This window comes from Primulina eburnea, chromosome 2, assembly GCF_022965805.1.
Source record: "Primulina eburnea isolate SZY01 chromosome 2, ASM2296580v1, whole genome shotgun sequence".
NCBI classification, from domain to species: domain Eukaryota; kingdom Viridiplantae; phylum Streptophyta; class Magnoliopsida; order Lamiales; family Gesneriaceae; genus Primulina; species Primulina eburnea.
Window position 1 is genome coordinate 39,406,493 of NC_133102.1, and position 25,344 is coordinate 39,431,836.

The window sequence follows — 25,344 nt, forward strand, 5'->3', positions numbered from 1 at the left end:
CACCAATTTCTTGGCTTGTAAAATTCGAGACATGAAGAGCTTCTCGATTAATTGTTTTCCCATGAGAACACCTTCCCTACCAGCAACCTTTGTTTGGAGTTGTGATATGCGATCTCGTCAAAATTTAAAAAATTCAAAGATTCCATAATATAAATATTATACAATAGAAATTTCTGATATCAATATATATATATACAGGCAAAAACTTGTGTGAGACGGTCTCACGGGTCGTATTTGTGAGACGGATATCTTATTTGGGTCACCCATAAAAAAATATTACTTTTTATGCTAAGAATATTACTTTTTATTGTGAATATGTGTAGAGTTGACCCGTCTCACAGATTATGATCCGTGAGACGATCTCACATGAGACCCACTCATATATATATATATATATATATATATATATTTTTTTTTTTTTTTTTGCAAAAAATAAAAAAAAAATAAAATGTGGATAAAGAAAATATAAAATGTGAATATTTAAATATGGATTCCTTTTGTATTTAGCTGCCGCCCGCATTAGTTGGTATTCTCGTAAATCCATTACCCATTTTCCTCTGACTCCCACTCATTTTCGATTGTTGATTGATTGGAAACATAAAAAAGAAAATAAATAAATTCAATAAATTTTCTCTGGGCTTCCCTTCCGTTTCGATCTTCGAAAATTAGGGTTTTTTTTAATATGCCTCCGCTGTTTTGCTTCAGAATCTTCATCGGAATTTAAACCTCTCTCCACATTTCTTAATATTTTGATTCAAGTTCAGGGTGTTTTCTGTGTTTCGGGTTCACTGCTGTTGCTTTGGAGCTGACACGTACAGGTGCATGTATCTGTATACTCTCGCGTAGACAAAAATGTTCTGGAAGCTCACAGCTCTTTCTGCGTCTTCTCCTGTGAGTCAGCAGAGCGAAATTTTATTTTTGTTGGTATCTTTTTTGTTTGGCTCGGATGTCGATTCTGTACTGTTAAATCATGGGGTTATTGAGCTTTTTCATGTTGTTAAGTGTACTTTGTTGTTTAGGTTTGGTTGAAATCAAACTGTGATTAATTTAATTTGGTTTGAAGATGATCATGATATTTTCATGGATTATGGATTTGCGTGTCATGGTTCACGTGTTGAGTATTGATACAGGAGAAAGGAGGAAGTAGTGAATTTGTTACTTTATTGTTTTACTAATTCTTCATTAACAATTTTTGACGCCTTACTTTTGTTAAAGTCGGAGGAGTCGATAGATATTCTCGATCCCCTATTCTTTTGCTTCATATTACTAATATGTCATCAAAGAGTTAGTGAGGGCGTTGGATTATGAAATTTAAAGTACTTTGCAGCTTGTCACTCATCGGTTCAAGAAATTATACGTGCTTGGTGATGATTAAATCACCTATTAGATGCTTAATTGGACGAGTGTGTCTGAGGTATCAGTCACTCTGTTTTTCTAACGGAATGTCAGTTCCTCTGTTCGTTGGAGTTTGAATTAAGACATTGGCACTGGCTATATTCTGCTACAGATGCTTCCCGGCAATAAAGTAACCGAAGTAGTTAAACTCCTTTTGGCCATGGCTTGTTGAGAATTTGATCAAGACTACAAATTCATATATTATAAGAATGAAAGCCTGGGATAAATAAAAATGATCATCTAACTCATATTCCATCTATTCAGGTCGAGTCAGTGTTGGACAAGGAAAATTTTACATTGGAAGAGCTTTTGGATGAAGAAGAGATAATCCAAGAATGCAAAGCATCAAACAGCCGCCTCATAAATTTGTATAACATTTTCCCTCGATTGCTTCCATTGCAGGACCATGTTATAAACAACTTATACATCGGTTCGTTTTTCTTTGAATATCTTGTGTTGTTAATTTCCCATTTAACTTCAAAGTTCTTTGGTTCAGTTTGAGAGATCGACCGCAGGTTGAACAGATGCTAAAATATATAGTAGAGGAGGCTGCTGAGGATGCAGACAGCATGCGTACTTTCAAGTATGTGAAATTTAAGCAAATGAATGTTAAGACTTGTATTGTACTTCTCATATTTTACTACTCCTCAGGTATTTAATGAAAAATTGTAAAGTTGATGATGTGGTAGAACCCATCATATTTGTTTATTTCTGCTCAAAACTTTGGTTTTGTAATGTAGGTTTCCTTTCATTGCCTGCGAAATTTTTACATGTGAAGTTGATTCCATCTTAAAGACTTTGGTGGAGGAAGAGGAGGTGGATTATCTTACACACTAATTTAATTAAACAATACCATATGGTAAACTTGGTGCTCAATTTCAATCTGGTTGTATGATGAAATTTTCTATCATGCTGCAGCTTATGAATTTGCTATTCTCTTTCTTGGAACCAGACCGTCCTCACCCTGCATTATTAGCAGGGTATTTTAGTAAGGTACCAGATTGTGATTGCTCTGCAGCCTGCACGTGTGCAATAATTTTTTCAGGTGTTTAATAATTGGAGTAATTACACAAGTAACTCGTTTAACTAAACTTTTGTGGTTGTTCCAGGTGGTGGTATGCCTCATGGTACGGAAGACTATTCCGCTGATGAATTATGTAAAGGTGAAATCGTGAAACTAAATATAACCTCAATATTATTTTTAATTCATGATAATTCTAGTTTTTATTGCTAACCTTCCAAATTTGATGCTTCATCTTCTTGGGCTGGGGATGATGTGGGAACAGTGTTCAAGTTGCATTTTATGTTCAAAACTGTGTCCTGTGACATAATTGCTAAAACCTTGTTGGGATGCTATCCTTCTGAACCGGATTCAACTCTTGTCAGTCAATGTTTGTTGCAGCTGTCTAAATTTGCTGAAACTTGAGCCTTTATCTTGTAACACCACCACCACTTGGGTGAAGTGGCATAAACCTCTCCCTCAAAAGAGAGAGACATGGGTTCAAACCCATATAAAACCGAAACAATCCCCCATCCCCACCCCACCCACCCACCCCACCCCACCCCAGTGTTGTAATAAAAAAGCTTATCTTGTAACTTGGTGCTTCAATTTGTTGACACTGGCTATATTGATAAGTGAAAGCATAACCTGGGGTGGTTGATCTATTTTATTTTTCTAAATATGTCCTGCTGTTGAACAAACTAATTTAAATAGTAAGAGTAGTTTATTTTTCTTGACTAGGCTATAGGCTTGTATCACATCAGCATGGGTGTTCAAAATTTGGGATATCACTGTTTCTTGACTATTGCCTGTTTTTATACTTGTTATCATTATCTTGTATTGAGGAGACTTTTTAATATCAACGAAGCTTATGTACACGTCAATTTATGTAGCTGAAAAGTTTTAATCATCTAAATGCTGAAAGTTGAAATTTTTTGAGCTTTCTGTGAAAGTATATCGTACTTAAAAAGGCGATGCTGCAAAAGCTTGAGAATGAGGACATTCTTATCAATTAATTATACCTGCTAACATTAAAAACATGCTCATGCAGCTGATAACTTGTAGCTTTTGTTCGATCTTTTTTCTTTGATCTGGTTTTTAAAAAACATGCAGTAGTTATGTCATGTGGCTGATGATTATTTCTTGCAGGTTCACCAAGAAGTTTTTGGGCAGCTGGTTGATTTAATTGGTATCACATCCATCATGGAGGTATTTAGTAGTCTAATGGTTATGCAACTATTTTGAATTGAACAGTTTGTTTCTCCAAATCCTCGTGTTAAACTGTGTCAATTGCTAGTTGTAATTTTCTTTCTAATTAGCCTTTTATTATCAGGTTTTGGTACGGCTTGTTGGTACAGATGATCATCTCTACCCCAATTCTCTGGATGTGATGCAGTGGTTGGCTGATAGCAATTTATTGGAAATGGTTGTGGATAAACTGGACGCTTCGGTAAGTTAAAAGAAGTTGCAATATATCTAGAAACTAGATAGGAAAACATTATTGTGGATGTTGTAATCCTACATCGATCTAGTTTTCTAGTTTCAATTGCTTATTGGAAGGTGGATTCGTCTATGATACAATACCACCACTTGCAAAGTTTTGTTTTTTTTTATCATTTGAGTGTTTTGCCCTGGTCAGCTATGTAATCAATGGTTATATGATATTGTTGGTTCCTTTTCAACTATATGTGAACAGTGAATCCAAATGTTAGTTCTAACTTAACATATCTAGCTGTTAAATATTTGGTTCAATTTTGGATCTTCGGTTATGTTGCTGATACATGATCATAGTTTGATTAACTGCGCAGTGTCTGATATGGGCATGACCGCTTGTAGAAATTTCACTACTGGCTTCCAATGATATGTGTGCTCTGTAATTGCCTTAAGAGAGATTGAGGAATCACTCTATATAGTCTGGTTTTGTGCCACTATTAACTTTCCTGTAAGATGAAAATTATATTAAAAGTACTTTTTGGTAAAAATTACCAGGTTGGTTTTCTGATGCCTTGCAATGTCAGAGTACTTGTATCATGTGTTCTGCCATATCTGTGATAACTTAATTTGAGATAACTTAATTTGAAATTTATAAATAGCATGATTAGGAAAGTTTGTAGCATATATATTTTTTACTCGAAAGTTTTATATTTATGTGCTATGTGAGCTATATTATTCTCTGATTGCTCATTTGACGATGTCCTTATGTATGTGCTGTCTGAAACTTAGAGAGTTCTTTAATCATCTAGAGTACTCCTGAAGTCCATGCTAATGCAGCAGAAACATTTATGTGCTATCACAGCTTTATAGTTCTCTGATTGCTTATTTGATGACTTTGTTATGTATTTGCTATCTGAAACCTAGAGAGTTCTTTAATCATCCAGAATACTCCTGAAGTCCATGCTAATGCAGCAGAAACATTATGTGCTATAACCAGAACTGCACCATCTCCTTTGTCCATTAAACTATCCAGTCCAAGGTTTGTACAACTCAACTTTATCTTTCGTTCAATTTTGGGATCATATTTTTATATTTGTATAACTATAAGGAACAATGTAATTTACTTCTTTTTGTGTGTTTTTCTGTACAGTTTTGTTGCAATGATATTTTCTCATGCACTTGAAGACTCAGATTCAAAATCTGCCCTTGTCCACTCCCTATCTGTCTGTATATCTTTGTTGGATCCAAAGAGATCAATTCCGTCTCCAGTATTGTATTTTTTCAGAAGTCAACAAGTGTATGAGTCGCCGATACATGTTAACCAAGATACTGTTGGTGCGATGCTTCCGAAACTTGGTGAGTTTGATAAAATGTTGATGTCCCCCTTGTTAATTCTATCATGTTATGCAGTTGGTGACTTTCTACCATCTTCAGTTACTTTCTTTTGCATACTTACCATTTTGGGAAACAAACCAAAAAGAGATTAGTGAGTTGATAAGAATTCATTATGATTTTTGCTATGAATATCACGTCTTGGATTATTTCTTTGGTGTACATGAATCAAGTTATCCAGCGATGGAGTCAGTTTTTATGGATTCTTAATGTTTAGCTGATTTTATTTTGAATTATCCATACAATAAATACTTGATCGGTGGAAGCTTTGTTTTATCATATGGTTATGTATATTAAAATCAATGAAGAAAGATACATTATACATATTTCGAGAATTACGAGTACAATTTTCAACTCAACAAATTGCCAGATATCGGTTGATGCCTTGATTATGTAGCTTGTGAATTTGTTTATGCTGTTTGTATTTATCAACCAACGGCTGTTGTAGGAATATAATTGTTTTGTGTGTAGGGGAGCTGCTGATCCTTTTGAATGTTTCATCTGATGAGAAGATTTTACCCACAACATATGGTGAATTGAGGCCTCCTCTAGGAAAATATCGTCTGAAGGTTAGTTGAAATGCTATTGCGATTTGTTGCTCCTAAATCCCTCAAAATGTTTTCATGTCTTTGAAATTGTTGGTTACAAGTAGGAGTTGATGAAGTATCAATGCATAAAAACTGTGTCATGGCTGAAATGTTGTGTGAACCGAAGGAGCTTTGTCTGACTGACCAGACTGTAGTTTTAAAATTTTTTTGTAAGATGTTACGATTTGGCACTCAGATTTTTGTTTTAGCTCAGTTCTCTTCCTACGAATAAAGCCAGACACGTGCATGGACAGCTGTACATGTGTCAGTATGATGCCACTATTTTCACACAAATTTTTTATGTTGTATTTTAAATTTGAAAATTGTTCACCCTACAATTTGTATCGTGGTTCTTGATTGTAGGTTGTTGAATTCTTAGCTGTGCTTCTGAAAACTGGCAATGACGTCGCAGAGAAGGAGTTGGTCAGTTCAGGGGCAATTCGGAGAGTCCTTGATCTCTTTTTTGAGTACGAATTCTGTTATAAAGTACTTGTACATTCTGACCAGCACATGCAATTGGTAGCCTGTGATGAAAGAATTAAATTTTGTACTTAGATGAACTTGGAATCAGAAGTTATGAATGCTACTAGTGGTGTGAATTTATTTTTCTTTTTCAGGTACCCGTACAACAATGCTTTGCACCATCACGTGGAGAGCATTGTATGTTGTTGCTTGGAAAGGAAAAATAGTGCCATTCTTGATCATCTTTTCCTAGAGTGCAATTTGCTTGGAAAAATTCTTCAAACAGAAAAACATCCTACGCTTTTTGGTGATGTTAATAAGGTAATTTTTCAAGAGATGCTTATCAAAGTTTTGAGTTCATGTATCTTGTGCGAATCTTATCCGCCTTGTGGGTGGAAAACAGTTCCTTTGTGTTTTGAGGACTAGAAAGGTGACGCTGCAGTTGTGTGCTTAATGAAATAACTAATATGTTCCAAGCGTTTATATTCTACTGAAACTTTGATGTGAGTATTGCTGTAAGTTATTATCCTGGTTGCTTCTTATGTTCTTTTCAGCTTGATAATAGGTCTATCATCTATTTTTAATCTTTTCTGATTCGAATTTATCAATTAAATGCAGCAAACTTTGCCAGCTACTGCAAGGCCTGCTCCTAGAGCCGGTTACTTTGGACATTTGACACGGATATCAAATAAATTAAGTGTGTTGGGAAACAATGACATTCGCATCCAAAAGAATCTTCAGGTGGTGTCTACCTTGAAACTCTCATCTTAATTTAAAAAATGTCTGTGTCTTTTCTCATTCAATCTGTTTTGCTCCTTTCAGGAGAATAGAGAGTGGATTGAGTGGCATTCCACTGTCTTACAAGAGCGCAATATGATCGAGAATGTTTATCGATGGGCTTGTGGGTATGTCTCTTCTCTCCCCCCCCTCTTGCTGTAGCAAGCACTTTCATGGTCCCAATAAGTAGAACTTTTATAAGTTATATAATTTTTTAGTATGCCTATGAAGCAATATAATCTCGTCTTTGCTTGCTGAAGTCTGTCCTATTCTGCTAGTCTCTGGTTCTTGAAAATGTCTATTTCTTTCCACGTTTGTAGGCGGCCCACAGCATTGCAAGACAGGACCAGGGATAGTGATGAGGAAGATGTTCATGATAGGGATTATGATGTTGCTGCTTTGGCAAATAATTTAAGCCAAGCATTCAGATATACCATGTATGACAATGATGATGCTCAGGTAAACATTTGCATATAAGGATAAACTTGTTTCAAAGCTTCTACCGAAAATTTACACTAGTGTGATTATTTGAAATCTATTTTATGGATTTTATCTCTTGGTTGCAGGGTCATGGAGCTCTGGAACGTGACAATGAGGTAATGTTGAACCCAATTTACTTCATATTTTGGAGAATGAAAATAAATTCGGCATTGCAAGAAGTGAAACCTAAGGAGAACTAGTTTTGTTCTTCATGTCTTCCATGTCAATTGAATTTTCTACTCTTGATATTTCAAATGTTGATTAAAATGCAGGATGTCTACTTTGATGACGAATCGGCCGGAGTTGTGATTTCATCCCTGAGGTTGGGTGATGAGCAAGGGAGGTGTGTTCATGTTCTCATTAAATTTAAGCTCCTCTTATGGATAGCAAGACTTCTGGTGGTTATGCAAATAATGAGGAACAGATAAAAATATAGGCAGATCGAAAAAATAACAAAGAAAAGTTTATTGCGGGATGCCTCTTTTTCGGGGGCCTGGTTCATTTTTGTTTGATGTGTGTTTTTTCTTCACAACAGTTTGTTCACAAATTCCAACTGGTTTGCATTTCAAGACGAAAGAGCTGGTGAAGACGCACCAATGGGTTCGGACATGATGGATGATATTAACCTGAATGGAACAGCGGTTAATGGTAACAGCAGTAGCGATGATGAGGTAGTGGTTGGGGAGGACGGGGATTTGACCGGGAGCAAGGTTTCTGCCAATGATTCATCTAGTTCCGAAGCATATGTTTTCAATGGATTCAAAGGCATAAATTCTTCCGATGGACGTAACTTGATTTCCCAAAGCAAGAAAATGGACTCCCACAACAACTTTGGTATCTCTCAATTCGAAACACCAAATAATGACAGTCCATGTGGAGATAGGTCGTCGCCTGAATGGGTAGCTTGGGGTGAAGCATCTAATGTTCAAGTTGGTGGACCTAGTGTGAACCCATTTGATGATCAAAGTGACGTGAACGCCAATCTTGCAGTGAAAGTGAGCGCCTTGCCTGTCAGTCCCACTTCAAGTGGTGACTCTGTAACAAATGGGTCATCCAGTTCTGCATCTTCCTCTGATGGCTCAACTAAATCTGATTCAAGTCAGAAACGGGCTGTGCCCTCTTTATTTGAAGAGGATGTCGAATTTGTGGGAGTTGAACCAGAGGGTACGGAAAAGGCAATGGAACAGGCTCTCAAGGAAGGGATTGTAGGGGAAGCGGGGCCGTTGAAATGGAATCTCTCCCCGAAGAAATCAGACAAGGAAAATCCGGATGATGGTGGCACAGTTCTGAATGAATTTAACGACGCTAACTATTGGAGAGTCGAGCAGGAGCTCACATTGTTAGAGTAGATATTATATATATCTCTCTCACTTAATTTCATCATCGAACCGAAGGTTGCACTGATCCACTGTCTATGGCAGGCTGCACATCAAACATTTGTACAGTATTTTTGTTTCGGCTGGGATTGATCTGATCGATCGGATCATAGGCTTTTACATAATCTGTTGTCACGTTTATTTTTACCAGGGTTTCCTTTCAGTTATTACTATTTTGATCTTACTCGCTCGAGAGAAAAGACGAACCCCAGTTGTGTAACATTAGAACTTCCAGTTCCAACCGCTGTAGATTTGTACTGTACTCAATTAGTAATGCGTATTCAGTACAATTCTTTGTTATTTCAAGATCAAATAATGCATCCGTTGTGATTGTTTATTTTAACAATGTAACAATATTTTGCTGTAATAATTAGATGTTGATTATGTGTTTTATTTTTATGGACGTTGTGATATTCAAAGACTGATTCTTCATGTTGATCATTTTAAAAAGATGTCATGGGATTTATAATCTTACTTGAATTATTATTGCTGGGGGGAATGTATGATAGTTTGACAGACCATTCAACCTATTCGAAATAATATTTTTAATTAGACATTATTTTTGAAATCTTGTTATCGTTGAAAATTAGTGTGTGATGATATATGTAATTATGTATATATATTTGGATTATTTTCAAATAAATTCTATAAACATATATCTCAATTTGTGAAGAAATGCAAAAATTTGTGTTAGACGATCTCACGGATTGTATTATGTGAGACGAGTTTCTTATATGGATAATCTATGAAAAAGTATTACTTTTTATTGTGAATATCGATAGGGTTGACCCGTCTCACAGATAAGGATTTGTGAGACCGTCTCACAAGAGACCTATCCGTGAAAAAAAACACAATTGAGTAGATAAAATTTTATAAAGTATGTAGTTTAATATATTTTGTGAGTTTAAGATTTTCACTTTTTATCGTAAATTTTTAGTTATATATATTTTTAAAAAGATAATCTTAAAAATAATATTAATATATGGTGTAATGATATTTATATCAATTATATCGTGAGATTTTATATCTAATATGATAAATTGATTTTTTTTTAAATAGATATGATAAGATTATTCTTATTCTTATCTTAAAAACAAAATACGCGATAGCTTCATTGACCCATTTCCTATGTCTAAAAAAAATTTAATGTTCACACGATTGATACTTGCGGGCCAAGAGTCCAAAAAATACCCGCCCCGTTTATAATAATGGTATATTTGTATCCCTCTTTTCTACCCAGTGCCGAAAGGTGAAGGCAAGCCACGAAATCTAGGGTTTTCTACAGGAAGCAAGGATGTTAGAGGTGGTGCTGAACGATCGGTTGGGGAAGAAAGTTCGTGTGAAGTGCAATGATGATGATACGATCGGCGATTTGAAGAAACTGGTGGCTGCTCAGACGGGGACTAGGGCTGACAAAATACGAATTCAGAAGTGGTACACCGTCTACAAGGATCATATCACCCTCAAAGACTACGAGATCCACGATGGAATGGGTCTCGAGCTCTACTACAACTAATACTTGTGGGTAATTTTCCGTACTCTCTGTTCTCTCTTTTTCTCTCGATTACCATACAATTTTTGTATCACTAAAAAAATCCGATACTGATATCAGAAACTGTCATGTTTTGTCCAAACATATCAACTTTCCGTTGGAATAATCGAACACCGTCTCTGCGAATTTTGACAGAAGTTTTATGGATATTAGATCGTGGAATATTATTTCTTTGTAGAATATCTATCATTGCCCCCGGGCTCTTATTATGACCCGCATAGGCTCCAAAATCGTGAAATGTCTAATAAGTTTGAGAGTCCTCTCACTTTGGTGGCTACTGTTTTGGGACCGTGCTCTTCTGACTTCTCTTGAATTATGACCCAATTAATTTAATCTTTCTTCCCTGAGTTCTTTAGCAAACAAACGATGAATTGGTCATTTTATCCGTGTGATGGATCTAAGAACTATGAGGAAATTGAAGTGCGCAAGTATTGTTTCGTATTTATGAGGAAATTGTAGTGTTGCTCTCATTGCAAGGGTTGAACATAGTAGGTCAAATGGATAAAATAGCCTATTTGATCAATTGGTGTCTGTTGCAAGTGAAGATGGCACTATTTGCACAATTTACTTAATATACTTGGCTTGTATGAAGTATATTGTTGGATGTTTTGTTCGCTTTTCAAATGTTCAAATGTTGATGTTTGTGTAGAAAGAATGACTAAGATCCACATCACTCTTGATTATGTTGGTGGCTCTCTGTAAAAAATTGTAGCAGAGCTTTATGTTATTTCTTCTTGCCTTTGTAACCTACAGATTGAGAATTGTGTTGTATATAATGTGTGGTGATGTTAATAGATGGTTCTGGTTTTTATGTATTTTCATCTAGGAAAATTTCTGTTATCTTTCTTCCACCGACATGAGACATCATTGTAAATGGTGTTCCATATGATGTATTTAAATGTTTATTTAGCTGACAACTCGACAGATTTTTATTGGTGAGATTTGATTTGATATCCGCATGGAGACGATATATTTGATGGCACATCACATGAAGGGAGGTTGGACAAAGTGAGGGAAGAGGAGATTAAGGATACCATTGTACAAAAAACACAATGAACTTGTCTCGGTTAAATCTTCTTGGTAATGTAATCATGGAACTCACATAGTTCTCTTCATTCCAATAGGAAGGATGCTGAGTGTGCAAAGTCTTCAGTTCAATTGACTTTTACTGTATTTTAAACTGTAGGTTGATTGTCCATCCTCGCGGCTGCACTCAGAAATATACTAATTGGAGATGGGGATTGTTACGGGAAGAATATTATCAAGCCCAAGCCCAGAAAATATTAGTCGAATGTCAATATCCCATGGAAAAGGCCACCAGTTTAGTGTATATATAAGAGAAAATTCAAGAGTTACTTGGGCAAGATAGTAGTCTGTTATGCATGATAGGGGGAATAAAAGGGGGGGAAATGGGTGTGTTAGTGGGATAGACTAGAATTTTGTGAGAATTTGCTAGCTTTGCTAAGGAAAATCACCCTGTGGGCAGAATGTGACAGGGAATAAAAGGGGAAGGGGGTGTGTTAGTTCAATAGTCTAGACTTTTGTGAGAATTTGCTAGCTTTGCTAGGGCTAGAGGGATTCTCCTTCTTGAGTGTTTGAGTGAGAGATTTGTATTGTATTTCCTTTACTATTTCCAGAAAATATCAATACGGTATCCATATATTTCAGAATACTTGCCATGTTGATTTCTTCATTTGTTTGCTCTTTTTGTGTGTTAATTTTTGGTTGTAAGAGGGATATACTGCAACTTTCCTCAGGCATATCTCTTTCTAGCTTCTGCCATCAGTTTACTGATGTGTATCTTGCACTGATTTCTCCGTTAACATGTTAGCCAAATCCAGCCTTTAGTGTTTCTTTAATCACTGGAACTTTGCAGAACCGTAGTTTCTTTCGCTTGGAATTTTTTTATCTGCGCTAGCTGTAAATGTTCTTATCACACTCCAACTGGTGGATCATCATTCCCATCTTTTAGCCTGATGTCTTGTAGATGACACACTAGAATTGGCAGTTTTATTCGTTTTTTGGTACTTATGGGGATCAACTTCTCAGCCTTTCTATTTGTGACAATTTTTATTGTTTACCAGCGAACATATACCCCGTGCATTCCTGTGTCTCATAGGTTTATTTCTTTCATAAGTATATTCTAGAGGTACATGAGAGCGTGGTGAATTTTTATCGAAACCATAACTGAAGTTTCTTTCCTTTTCTTTTTTTGCCTGCAGGCCTACTTTGTAATGGGAGTCGTGGGGATGTGGAATATATGTATCAGCATCGGTTGCTATCTGCGTGAATAATAAACTTGGGTTTTTGTAATGCATGTTTTACTCAAATATTTGAGGACATGGTGTCTGAAAACCATTTAAATATGTTATGTATATTTGTGTTCGCAGTTGAAAACTGATTATATGAAAATACTACTCTGATAAATTGTGTCGACCCTCTATTTATCTTTTTTTATCAGTTTTAATTAATATGCTCTGTTTTGTAATGTACAGTGAGCTGTATAGAATTTATTTGAACCCGAACTGATCAGGCTTAACAAGCCTCACCCGATCTTTATCTGAGATTGGTTTCCATGTATGTATCAATGTGTTTTGATGGTCGAATTTACGGTTCAGCAGTGTAGATAAGCATCCTGCCTGATGAGCTCAATATGATATGGCTCAAGCTCTAGATAAGCTATACCACCACCCTCTTATGTGATGTCCTTGCAAATTTGAGGGTAGCTTGGTTTCCGATTTCTTACTTGATAAATATTCTTTAACTGGGATCAAATTATTTTGTTACATAAATCTAGGAATTTATAGAACCAAACTGAGGGGAACAATATCAGATTCGAGCTCGTCAATCAAATCGAGCTGCATTATATCAGGCTTGAGGTCGTTTCGTTTAAGATTTATATAGATTTGACTTCAGTTCGTTTGGACTAAGCTCGTGAATAACTCGAGCTTGATACGTTAAGAGCTCTTTTGTCATGTTTAAGTAGCTTGATTGGAGCTCGACTCGTTAAGTATGTCTTTGTCGAGTTTGTTAAACATATAATAGAGCTCGAGTTCGAGTTTGTTTTCGAGCTCGTTAAGCACGTAATTTTGTTAGATAATTTTAACTTAAATTACCAAAATAATCATTTGTCATATATTATTCTAATTCGTTTGTATATTTTAAATTTAACCGTTATTTCATTCATAATTAAAAAAAGTATGATCATAATAGTTAAGTTTTAATGCAGTAAAAAGTTTTGTTTTGACGATTTCATTTAACCAAGTCTAAAATTTCATTCTTCATGTATAGTTCTAAGTCTTTTTAGATGTTTTAAATTAAATTGTTAGTTTATTTCATTACAAAATTTATTGATCGAATCATCTTGCATTAGGCACATTAACAAATAAATACTATGTTATCATACAACTCGTTTCTTATTTCGTTCTCTTCTCATTAATTCCAGTTATCACATAATGTTAGGATCAGAAATAAATTTAGAAAGGGAAGTGAACAAATTTATCTCAAAAATATTTCGGTTGGGTCAGCAACACTGAAATTTTATTTTTTGTGAGTTGAGTTCTCAGTAAATCCAACAATATGAACGGTGCGAAAGTAAGCTTTCAGAGACTCGTAGAACAATAGTGAATTCATAATTCTAAGTTTTAATGTGTAATCATAATTAGTTTGATATCATTAACTTAAAATATTTATTAACGTCGAATGAAGTATCAATTCAGTATATAAATTTTTTAACTAACATCATAGTATACCATCCTTGAATATAGATTTTATCAATAATTTTCAATTATTTGATTAATGATAAGTCTAACTTTATTATTCTAAACCTATAAAGTTATACTCTTATTCTATGAATTATCTTTGATCATATATAATTAATTTTGGCAAAAACTTATATGAGACGGTCTCATGGGTCGTATTTGTGAGACGGATCTCTTATTTGGGTTATTTATGAAAAAGTACTATTTTTTATACTAAGAGTATTACTTTTTATTGTGAATATGGGTAGGGTTGACCCGTCTCACAGATTAAGATCCGTGAGACGGTCTCACATGAGACTCACTCTTAATTTTTCTAGATATGTCATCATAAGATTTGGATTTATTTGTGTTGGGAATCGATGTAGAGTTTAGAGGAGGGGGAGTTTAATAAACTCTTTCCTTTGACGATAGTTTTGCAAAGGGTGCTAGAATCCTGTTAGATATTGTAGCTGTTCTTGTTCAAGCATAAGTCCAGCAGATCACAATAATAAGTGCGAAAACGATCCGATGGAGTAAGGTGAAAACATTAATAACAGTAGGCAGTAGAATAATAGTTGTTTTATGGAAGTTCGAAGATAAAATCTTCTACGTCTCCCCTTCTTCTGTTTCCAGAAGGTATCACTAAAAGACTTTGGATTTTACATTGCACACTTGTACACACCCATTTCAGCATGACTTATCCTTTGCCTACTGAAACTCTTAGTAACTCAACACAATATAATTCACTACAACAAGGTTCTGGAAAAAACTCTTTTCCAGTTTACAAACTCTTCTTCAAAAGTATATTAAAGTATTTTTCTTGAAGAGATGAAGAAATAACAATACAAAATGATCTCCAAAGATCAGATGTAAGATATGAAACTTGTACTGCTTTTCTGCAAATTGAGCTCGGAAGATAACGATTGGTTCGCGGTTGCTCAATGTAACGTTGGATAGATAATGTGTTTCTTGATAAAATAATCAACGTTGTTTTTTAAATGAGTTTGATCCATATATATAGATAATTTGAATCCAACGTCTATAATTAGAACGGCTAATTTGACTTCTGATAGAAACGACTTTATTGCTTAAAAAGGCTCATACAAAAAGACTACAAAGCAATCAATCTTGTTTCATACCAAAATAGGTAATGTGTATTAAATGACTTTGTTGAGCATTAATGAAGCATTCAATACTCGTACTTGGTAAAGTAACGGTAACATTTAATATAGAAACGATCGAGTAACAAGCCGTTAAGTACTGATCTAGTGAAGGCAAGTTCTTCTTCTATTTTTCTAACCCGTTGAGTTAAAGCGAATCGATAGCTTCTGCTTAGTTTTGACTTCTGGTAATTGCTATTCCTCTTGGTTTTGATTCACATCACCACAACTAAATTAAGTCTATCAATTTCTCCCTTTGTGGTGATGCCAAAACCTAGAACTTAGTAGCGATGAATAATAAAGCGAATAACAATTAAAACCAGATGATTAATAAGTAGATAAACAGTTGAATAAGGTTCATAAAGCGACAAGAAATTTTAGTCATCTGTTCCAATATCTCGGAACAAAGTTTCCTCATCCTGAGGAACTTGATTTCTGAAGGATGATTCTACTTGATGTCCTCCAGTTCTTCTTTCTGCTTCTGTTCTGTTCTCTGTTTCCCCATTTTTGGCATCAGTAACCTGCACTCGAGTGAGTAAGAAATCCACTTGTTCAGTAAGAGAAACAATGCCGTTGTTCAATATCTCCAGAAGTGGTGTTTGACTAAAAACTTGTTCATTCAGAGCCTGAATCGATTGAGATTGGGACTCAATCTGAGTGTTGATAGTTTCGAGTCTAGAGTTTATTGATTCAACTTCGGTAGAGACGGAGTGAAGAGACTCGTTATGAGTAGAGATTCTACGAAGAACATCAGATTGACCAAGCACGAGGTCAGCGTGGCTTTTCAGGACATTGCTTCTGAAAAGGTCGGATTCAACCTCAAGTTTTGCCAATGATTCTGCTGTGTTGATGACATACTTCGTGACTCGTTCTCCGAAATTTGTGGTTGCATAGACTTCACCAGCATGTGCATGAGATAGCTGCTTGACGATCTTTGAGATTCTTTCAATATTCCATTTGAGTGTGTCAATTTCAAACTCAAGATTGAATTGTTCTTCTTGTGGAGATGGGCTTCTGGCGAGCATCCGTTCTTTGATTTCAGTAAGATGCGCAATATGAGCAATTTGAGAGGGTGGGTCAGTAGGAAGGACAAATAAGGCAGTAGAAGAATTAGGATCTGGTGGAGCAGTAGTGATAGTAGATTGTTCAGCAGAAGATCTTTTAGCATCAACAGATGATTCAGGAAGTGCTCTTTCTTCTGGTTGCTTGGCTTCTATGGCCTCAAACTGTTCAGCTGCTGGAATTTGATCATTCAAGATAGCTACCATTTCTTCTCGATGTTCAGAGGAGAAGATCTCCAAATTCGACAGTGATGGAAATTTGGCAGCATCTGATTCTGCTAATTGTTGAGCTGCTGGAGAAGTTTTCGGTTGGACCATGTCATCAGCTTAGGCTGCTTCTGGTGCAGCAGAGATACCAACAACAATAGATTGAACGAATTCATCCACTGAAGCCAGTTCACGAACAGAGATGAGAGGAGAGGATTGAGTAGGCAACTTGGGGGAGGCAAGAGTACTAGAAACCTTAGCTTTTGGAGGAGCTATAGTTCTTTCCTCAACTGGCTTAGCAAGTTCTGGAATGAAGCCTACTGAATACGGTACATGATCTTCAAAAGTCTGTTCCTGAGAAAGAAGTTGATGTAGTATCCCGATGCCTAATTTGAGTTAATTATTGGATTAATTATATTTCGGTGGGATCGGAAGGACCGAACCGGGTTCGGATCGTCCGAGACAGGTGGCTGGACACGTGGAAGACATGCAGGGTTCGGATCGTCCGATCAGGGTTCGGAAGGTCCGAAGTGTACCGGATCGGATCTTCCGAAGTGGATCGGATCTACCGATCGTTGTCTATAAATAGAGGCGCGAGGCTTCACTTTTTACTCGCCAATTCCGAGTGTTCCAGAGCGTTTTAGTCGTTTCTGATGGGTTTCTAGTCTTTTCCCGAGGTTCAGGCACTAGCGGGGAGCTACTGGTTTTGTAGCGGAGCTGTGCTCTAGTTGGGAGCTAGCGGCATCAGTGGGCTGACTACGGACGCAGGCTTGATTCTAGGGCTGATTGCTAGGATCTACTGGTTTGAGGTACGAAAGTACTATCCGAGATAGCAGGATTGAGTATACTTTACTATGTGTTGCATGTTTATATGTTGCATTATTATCTGTCATATGATGCATGGTTTATTATGCGGCATTTGCATAATCATGTTGGGCCTGATTATCTTTGAGATAGCCTGTTGAGAGGGTGCTCAGCCCTCGTTTGTTGTGGATGGTTGGACCCCGTTGGCTGACGGTGGTCAGGTCACCGGTATATCCACAGGTTTATTTTGGTATAGGAGCCACCTCCTGGTGCGACGGCGCAGAGTGCTACATACCTTGACGTCATTTACCTGAGCAGTATTTCGTTATACCCAGATCCTGGTATCCAGTACATTTTGCATACATGCATGTCATAGTCTTGTATACTCATGCTTTCGGTGCTGAGCGTTTTATGCTCACGTCCTCGGTTTATCTCTGTTTTGGACACCCTATTCGATGGGGCAGGTCTCAGGTTGGACGGTCCAGGAGGGAGTGGACAGGGAGCTGGCAGAGGTTGAATTGTAGTTGTTGGTATTTGTTCTTGGAATTTAGTTCGATCTGGTTGTTTAAGTATTTTGTACTTACAGATTCGATTGGGTTGTATTACTGTTTTTCCGCTGTTTACCTGATTCAGTTTTAAATGTTAAATTTTGCATGCTTAAGATCTGATTAGTAGGTGATTCTGGAACGGGTCACTACATTTATGGTATCAGAGCATGCATTAAGATTTTGGGATTTGGAACTGTTCTTTTGGGTTTAATCTCTGGTAACTTTTGTAGCTAGAGATGTCTGGTTTTGACGACGATGCTAGTAGTCATGGCAGCATTGGACGCTGGGGAGACCGCGACGATCGGGAGCATCGCCGAGAGCATCGAGAACGTCGTCAACACCGTCGTGATGAGCCTCGGAGTTTTAGTATGCATCGGTTCTTGCAGATGGGGCCGAAACCTCTTTCGGGCGGTGAGACTCCGGATGTTGCGGAGAACTGGCTTGAGAGGATGGAGAGCTGCTTCAAGACTTTTCAGTGCTCGGCGGAGCAGCAGATTGATACCCTTGATTTCTTGCTGGAGGGTGGTGCGCGTAAGTGGTGGAGGTCTACCTCTGCACCGATAGTTCAGTGACAGGGTCGAGTTCTTTGGGCCGATTTCCGAGCCGATTTCATGCTGCTTTACTTTCCGCCAGCTCTTCTGCAGACCAAGGCGATTGAGTTGATCAATCTGAAGCAGGGAAGTTTGTCTGTTGATGAGTATCAGCAGAAGTTCTTTGAGTTGCTTCCGTATGTTCCACATGTCAGTGACAATGCTAGGGCCAAGTATAACCATTTTCTTCAGGGCCTCAATCAGGAGATTTATGATCGGGTTGTTGTCTGTGATGATCCGACATCGTATGAGGGCCTTGTGAACCGTTGTCGCCAGGCTGAGGGCAGTTTGCTGAGAGGTCGAGCCATGCAGTCTGCTCGTCCTAATAGTTCTTTGGGTCCCCGCGCCCAAGCATTTAAGAAGGCTGGATCTACTTCTTCTTCCTCTGGATCTGGAGGAGTTCACCATTTTGGGAAGAAGAAGGGCCCGTGTCAGCATTGCGGGAAGGATCATCCGACGGAGCGTTGTCGCAAGATTGCGGGTGCTTGTTACAAGTGCGGTGAGATGGGCCACATGAAGAGAGATTGTCCACAGACGGGCGGAGGATCAAGATCTGGTTCTCAGGCTTCAGTTCATCAGAGACCACAGCAAGGACAGTCTACTCAGGGTTCTAACCTCCGACCGCGTACTCAAGGGCAGGTCTTTGCTCTTAACCAGGATCAGGCTGCTGAGGAGAACGAGAGAGTTATCGCAGGTGTTTTTTTATTATGTGGATTACCTGCTTACGTTCTCATTGATACTGGTGCATCACATTCATTCATATCTGCGAGATTTGCTAAGCGTCATGCGTTACCTTTCACTTCTTTGGACGTTGTGGTATCTGTTTCCACACCGATGGGTCATTCGGTGCTAGCTAAACGTCTAGTTTTGGGTTGTCCTCTAGAGTTTGAGGGTAATGTTTTAACTGCTAATTTGATGATTCTTGCGATGGAGGATTTTGATTGCATTCTGGGAATAGATGTGCTGACTGTGTTTAGAGCTACTGTGGACTGTTATCAGAAGTTTGTGCAGTTTCGTCCAGTTGAGGGCGACAGTTGGTTTTTCTATGGAGAGGGAGCGCGACCCCCGATGCCTGTGGTTTCTGCTCTGAAAGCCTGTCGTGCTTTAGAGTCGGGCGGGGAAGGCTACCTTATCTATGCTATTGATTCGTCCGCAGATAGTGTCGGTATCAGTGACATTCCAGTGGTTTGCGATTTTCCGGATGTTTTTCCCGAGGAGATTCCTGGTTTTCCTCCCGTTCGGGAAGTGGATTTCGGCATTGATTTAGTGCCAGGCACGGCACCAATCTCTAGAGCTCCTTATCGTTTAGCTCCATCGGAGATGCAAGAATTGAAACAGCAGTTGCAGGATCTTCTTGACAAGGGGTATATTCGACCCAGTGTGTCCCCGTGGGGAGCACCAGTTCTTTTTGTCAAAAAGAAGGATGGTTCTATGCGGCTCTGCATAGATTATCGGCAGTTGAATCGTGCTACGATAAAGAATAAGTATCCGTTGCCACGGATTGATGATTTATTTGATCAACTGCAAGGTACCTCTGTGTATTCCAAGATTGATTTAAGGTCTGGTTATCATCAGCTTCGGGTTCATCAGGGAGATATATCGAAGACTGCATTCAGGACCCGGTATGGGCATTATGAGTTTCTGGTTATGCCTTTTGGGGTGACGAATGCACCAGCAGTTTTTATGGATCTGATGAATCGGGTATTTCGGGATTTCTTGGATAAGTTTGTTGTGGTGTTTATAGATGATATCTTAATCTATTCGCATGATCAGCAAGAACACGTACAACACTTAAGGATTATTTTACAGACACTTCGCGAGAATCAGCTTTATGCGAAGTTGAGTAAATGTGAGTTTTGGATTGACAGGGTTGTATTCCTTGGTCATGTCATTTCTAGCAAGGGAGTTTCAGTTGACCCGAGCAAGGTGGAAGCGGTATTGAACTGGTCGCGTCCGACGACAGTAGCCGAGATCCGCAGTTTTCTGGGATTGGCTGGGTATTATCGCCGTTTCATTGTCAACTTCTCTCAGATTGCTAAGCCACTCACTCAGCTCACTCGGAAGGATGTTTCATTTGAGTGGACATCAGAGTGCGAAGAGAGTTTCTTGGAACTTCGCAGACGTTTGACATCTGCGCCTGTTTTGGCTTTACCGTCTGGATCTGGTGGTTTCAGTGTTTACACCGATGCCTCTTTACAGGGACTAAGGTGTGTTCTGATGCAGAATGAGCATGTGATTGCTTATGCGTCGAGACAGTTGAAGCCTCAAGAGGAAAACTATCCTGTTCATGATCTGGAATTAGCAGCGATCGTTTTTGCTTTGAAAATATGGCGCCATTATCTGTATGGTGAGCGATTTGAGATTTTCACTGATCATAAGAGTTTGAAGTATCTGTTCACTCAGGCTGAGTTGAACATGCGTCAGCGTCGTTGGATGGATCTACTCAAGGATTATGATTGTGAGATCAAGTATCATCCAGGATCTGCGAATCTCACGGCCGATGCTCTTAGTCGCAAGGTGAGATTGTCTGCTCTTCAGACTTGTGCTGTATCTGGGATTATTCAGGATTTCTGTTCGATGGGATTCAATTGTAAGCATCGGAAGGGAACAGAGAGTATCCGTGTAGCTACTATTTTGTCTGAGCCAGTTTTGTATTCTCGGATTAGAGATGCTCAGATGTCTGATTCTAAGGTTCAGAAATTAGCTCGGTTGGCTGATGGAGATAATACTTCTGGATTCCACTATCAGTCCGAGGGTCTTTTGTGCTTATCTGGTCGTGTTGTTGTACCGGAAGATGACACTTTGAGGGAGGAGATTTTGTCCCAGGCTCATCGTAGCAAGTTGAGTGTTCATCCGGGGAGCAACAAGATGTATAAGGATTTGAGGACTCGATTTTGGTGGAAAGGTATGAAACGTAATGTTTATCAGTATGTCTCCAAGTGCCTAGTCTGTCAGCAGGTGAAGGCTGAGTATCGACGACCTGGAGGTTTGTTGCAGAATCTTCCTATTCCGGAGTGGAAGTGGGAGCATATCACGATGGACTTCGTGACTCACTTGCCTATGTCTGTGGGGAATAGAGATGCTATCTGGGTGGTAGTGGATCGGCTTACTAAGTCTGCCCATTTTCTTCCGTATAACAGAGATTTCACTTTCGATCGGATGGCACGGTTGTACATTCAGGAGATTGTACGGTTTCATGGTGTGTCCATGAGTATCGTTAGTGACAGAGATCCTCGATTTACATCTAGATTTTGGGACAGCTTTCAGCAAGCTTTGGGCAGTACCTTGAGTTTGAGTACTGCATATCACCCAGAGACTGACGGTCAGTCAGAGAGGACTATTCGTACTCTTGAGGATATGTTGAGATCTTGTGTGATGGATTTCGGGCCAGCTTGGCAGGATCATCTGCCACTGATAGAGTTTGCATACAACAACAGTTTTCATAGGAGTATTGGTATGTCTCCGTTTGAAGCATTGTATGGTCGACGTTGTCGTACTCCTCTGTTCTGGGAGGAAGTCGGAGAACGGCAGGTCGAGGGTCCAGAATTGATTCAGCAGGCCATGGACAAAGTTCTTGTGATCAAACAGCGGATTAAGACTGCTCAGGATCGACAAGCGAGTTATGCGAACACCAAGCGCAGACCTCTTCATTTTGATGCAGGCGAGAAAGTGTTTCTCAAGGTATCACCTTTTCGGAGGATTCTGAGATTTGGACTCAAGGGTAAGCTATCTCCGAGATTCATTGGTCCTTTTGAGATCTTAGAATGTGTGGGAGATTTGGCCTACAGATTAGCTTTGCCACCGTATCTGTCTAGTGTTCACAATGTGTTTCATGTGTCCTTGTTGAGACGATACGTAGCGGATGAGTCTCATGTTTTGCATCCGACAGAAGTTCAGCTGAATCCGGATTTGTCTTTTGTGGAAAGATCGGTTTCGATCTTAGACCGGAAGGATAAGGTACTGCGGAATAAGACTATTCCTCTTGTCTTAGTGCAGTGGCAGCGCCGAGGTACTGAAGAAGCTACTTGGGAACTAGAGAGTCACATGCGGTCAGAGCATCCAGAGTTGTTCTAGTTGTAGTATTTTCAGTTATGATTGTAATTTCAGTTGTACTTTCAGTTGTAATTCATTCTTAAGTTGAATGTATTGTTGTTCAGAATTGTCATTCTTCAGACACGATTTCGCGGACGAAATCCTTTTTAGGGGGGGAGAATGTAGTATCCCGATGCCTAATTTGAGTTAATTATTGGATTAATTATATTTCGGTGGGATCGGAAGGACTGAACCGGGTTCGGATCGTCCGAGACAGGTGGCTGGACACGTGGAAGACATGCAGGGTTCGGATCGTCCGATCAGGGTTCGGAAGGTCCGAAGTGTACCGGATCGGATCTTCCGAAGTGGATCGGATCTACCGATCGTTGTCTATAAATAGAGGCGCGAGGCTTCACTTTTTACTCGCCAATTCCGAGTGTTCCAGAGCGTTTTAGTCGTTTCTGATGGGTTTCTAGTCTTTTCCCGAGGTTCAGGCACTAGCGGGGAGCTACTGGTTTTGTAGCGGAGGTGTGCTCTAGTTGGGAGCTAGCGGCATCAGTGGGGTGACTACGGACGCAGGCTTGATTCTAGGGCTGATTGCTAGGATCTACTGGTTTGAGGTACGAAAGTACTATCCGAGATAGCAGGATTGAGTATACTTTACTATGTGTTGCATGTTTATATGTTGCATTATTATCTGTCATATGATGCATGGTTTATTATGCGGCATTTGCATAATCATGTTGGGCCTGATTATCTTTGAGATAGCCTGTTGAGAGGGTTCTCAGCCCTCGTTTGTTGTGGATGGTTGGACCCCGTTGGCCGACGGTGGTCAGGTCACCGGTATATCCACAGGTTTATTTTGATATGGGAGCCACCTCCTGGTGCGACGGCGCAGAGTGCTACATACCTTGACGTCATTTACCTGAGCAGTATTTCGTTATACCCAGATCCTGGTATCCAGTACATTTTGCATACATGCATGTCATAGTCTTGTATACTCATGCTTTCGGTGCTGAGCGTTTTATGCTCACGTCCTCGGTTTATCTCTGTTTTGGACACCCTATTCGATGGGGCAGGTCTCAGGTTGGACGGTCCAGGAGGGAGTGGACAGGGAGCTGGCAGAGGTTGACTTGTAGTTGTTGGTATTTGTTCTTGGAATTTAGTTCGATCTGGTTGTTTAAGTATTTTGTACTTACAGATTCGATTGGGTTGTATTACTGTTTTTCCGCTGTTTACCTGATTCAGTTTTAAATGTTAAATTTTGCATGCTTAAGATCTGATTAGTAGGTGATTCTGGAACGGATCACTACAGTTGCTCATCCATCATTCTTAATCGGTCAGTTAGAATACAGATCACAGTCTGATCCTGAGCAGCAATGGGAATCAAGACATCAAAATTTGACTGAAGAGTCTTCAACACAGATTCCGGCTTCTTTTGTTTAAGCTGCTCAAGAATGAAACTTCGACGTCTCATTGATTCAATCACATTTTCAATCTTATCAAGATCAAATACCTTCTCTTCATTCTTTACCATTTTTTGAAATGTACCTTGTTTTGAAGAATGTGAGAGGATGGTATACTCGAACCTTGTGCCAATCATCAACGAAGGTCATGTCAATTTCTTGCAGATGAAGATCAACACCAGTTGAAACAAATGATTTGGCGGCGTGAAATGGTGGTTCTTCAACGAGTTTTCCTTTGACTTTACCCGAAGATAAAACAGACAACAAAGGTCTAAAAGCAGAAGACCCTGCAGTAGATTCACGAATAACAACTCCAGACAAGGGTCTGAGAGTTGGAGCAGTAGAGGTCGTGGTAACAGAAGCAGCAACTGGTTTAGAGACAGAGGTTATTTCTGGTACAGAAGAAACGGCTTCTGGAAACACTTGTCGCAATGGGACAACGTCTAAATCAGCAATTACAGCTGTTTTCTTGATGCGAAGGAGAGTGTGAGCTTTCTTCTTACTTGGAGTTGCTGGTAGAGATGTTTGGTGGGAGCAGCAAATTCCTCAGATAATGTTTTGTCAGAATTAGTGAAGATAACCACTCTTTTTATTTTGATTTCCTTTTGAGGTTCTTGAGCCTCAGTTTGTGCATCTCCAACCTTCTTTTGCATATAAATAAATTCAGCCACAGTTGACTTAGGCCTTAGCGCAAACACATTGTCAGCATCAGCCATTGTGACGAAAAAGGCGTTCTGCTCAGTAGTAAAAGCAAAACCAGCATCCTTGAGCATTGTGCTGATCTGAACAGCAAAACCAGAAATCTTCCTCATCACCATATCCTTCATTATTTTGAAAAGAAATCGACTTCAGTCCACGTTATACACAGAAGTGATGGCAATCATCACCCGAACTTTTTCTTTGGTCAAATGATCAAACGTTCCGACTTTCACCAACAGCGCTTTTGCGACAATGTCAGCGAGCACTTGAAATTCCATCTTCAAAAGCTTCTTAAAACAGGATGGAGAGAGTTCCTCTCCAGAAGCTGAGAAATCGAGTAGGGCAGTAGACATTTCCTTCTTAGAAATGTCAGAAAATTCAGAGAAACCAGAACAAGGCAGAAATAAAGTAGATCCCAATAATGCAGCGTCGATGGAAATAGATGCGTTCCCTTGAGAATATATGATTTTTCTTTCTTGTACAGTTGCCTTGGCATAGAAATCTAAAAAAACAGTTTTGTAGATAACGGCAGGTGTTTCCAAAAATTTTCTGAGACCGGATTTCTCAATAGCTTGAAACATC

General features: G+C 38.8%; 2 protein-coding genes across 5 annotated transcripts; both read left to right on the forward strand.

Moving 5' to 3' along the window:
• The first annotated feature begins 522 nt into the window (after positions 1-522).
• On the forward strand, positions 523-9,287 carry LOC140823140 (uncharacterized). Of its 3 annotated transcripts, XM_073184319.1 has the most exons (20): positions 702-720; positions 778-891; positions 1,660-1,763; positions 1,892-1,978; positions 2,136-2,211; positions 2,314-2,388; positions 2,505-2,558; positions 3,545-3,604; positions 3,729-3,845; positions 4,774-4,868; positions 4,980-5,185; positions 5,693-5,790; positions 6,172-6,275; positions 6,426-6,591; positions 6,889-7,011; positions 7,093-7,175; positions 7,368-7,506; positions 7,614-7,643; positions 7,800-7,870; positions 8,063-9,287. In XM_073184319.1, the coding sequence occupies exons 2-20, from the start codon at positions 853-855 to the stop codon at positions 8,874-8,876; spliced, it is 2,541 nt and encodes an 846-aa protein (XP_073040420.1). In that variant the 5' UTR covers positions 702-720; positions 778-852; the 3' UTR covers positions 8,877-9,287. The 3 variants fall into 3 exon arrangements, with proteins under 3 accessions (XP_073040419.1, XP_073040420.1, XP_073040421.1); XM_073184318.1 differs by having other exon boundaries at positions 523-891; XM_073184320.1 differs by lacking the exons at positions 702-720; positions 778-891 and having other exon boundaries at positions 1,748-1,825; positions 1,911-1,978.
• Positions 9,288-10,109: 822 nt separating this feature from the next.
• Positions 10,110-12,882, forward strand: LOC140823142 (ubiquitin-like protein 5). Of its 2 annotated transcripts, none has more exons than XM_073184323.1 (2): positions 10,110-10,424; positions 12,678-12,882. In XM_073184323.1, exon 1 carries the CDS (start codon positions 10,198-10,200, stop codon positions 10,417-10,419), a length of 222 nt encoding a protein of 73 aa, XP_073040424.1. In that variant the 5' UTR covers positions 10,110-10,197; the 3' UTR covers positions 10,420-10,424; positions 12,678-12,882. The 2 variants fall into 2 exon arrangements, with proteins under 2 accessions (XP_073040424.1, XP_073040423.1); XM_073184322.1 differs by having other exon boundaries at positions 10,119-10,428.
• The last annotated feature ends 12,462 nt before the right edge of the window (positions 12,883-25,344 follow it).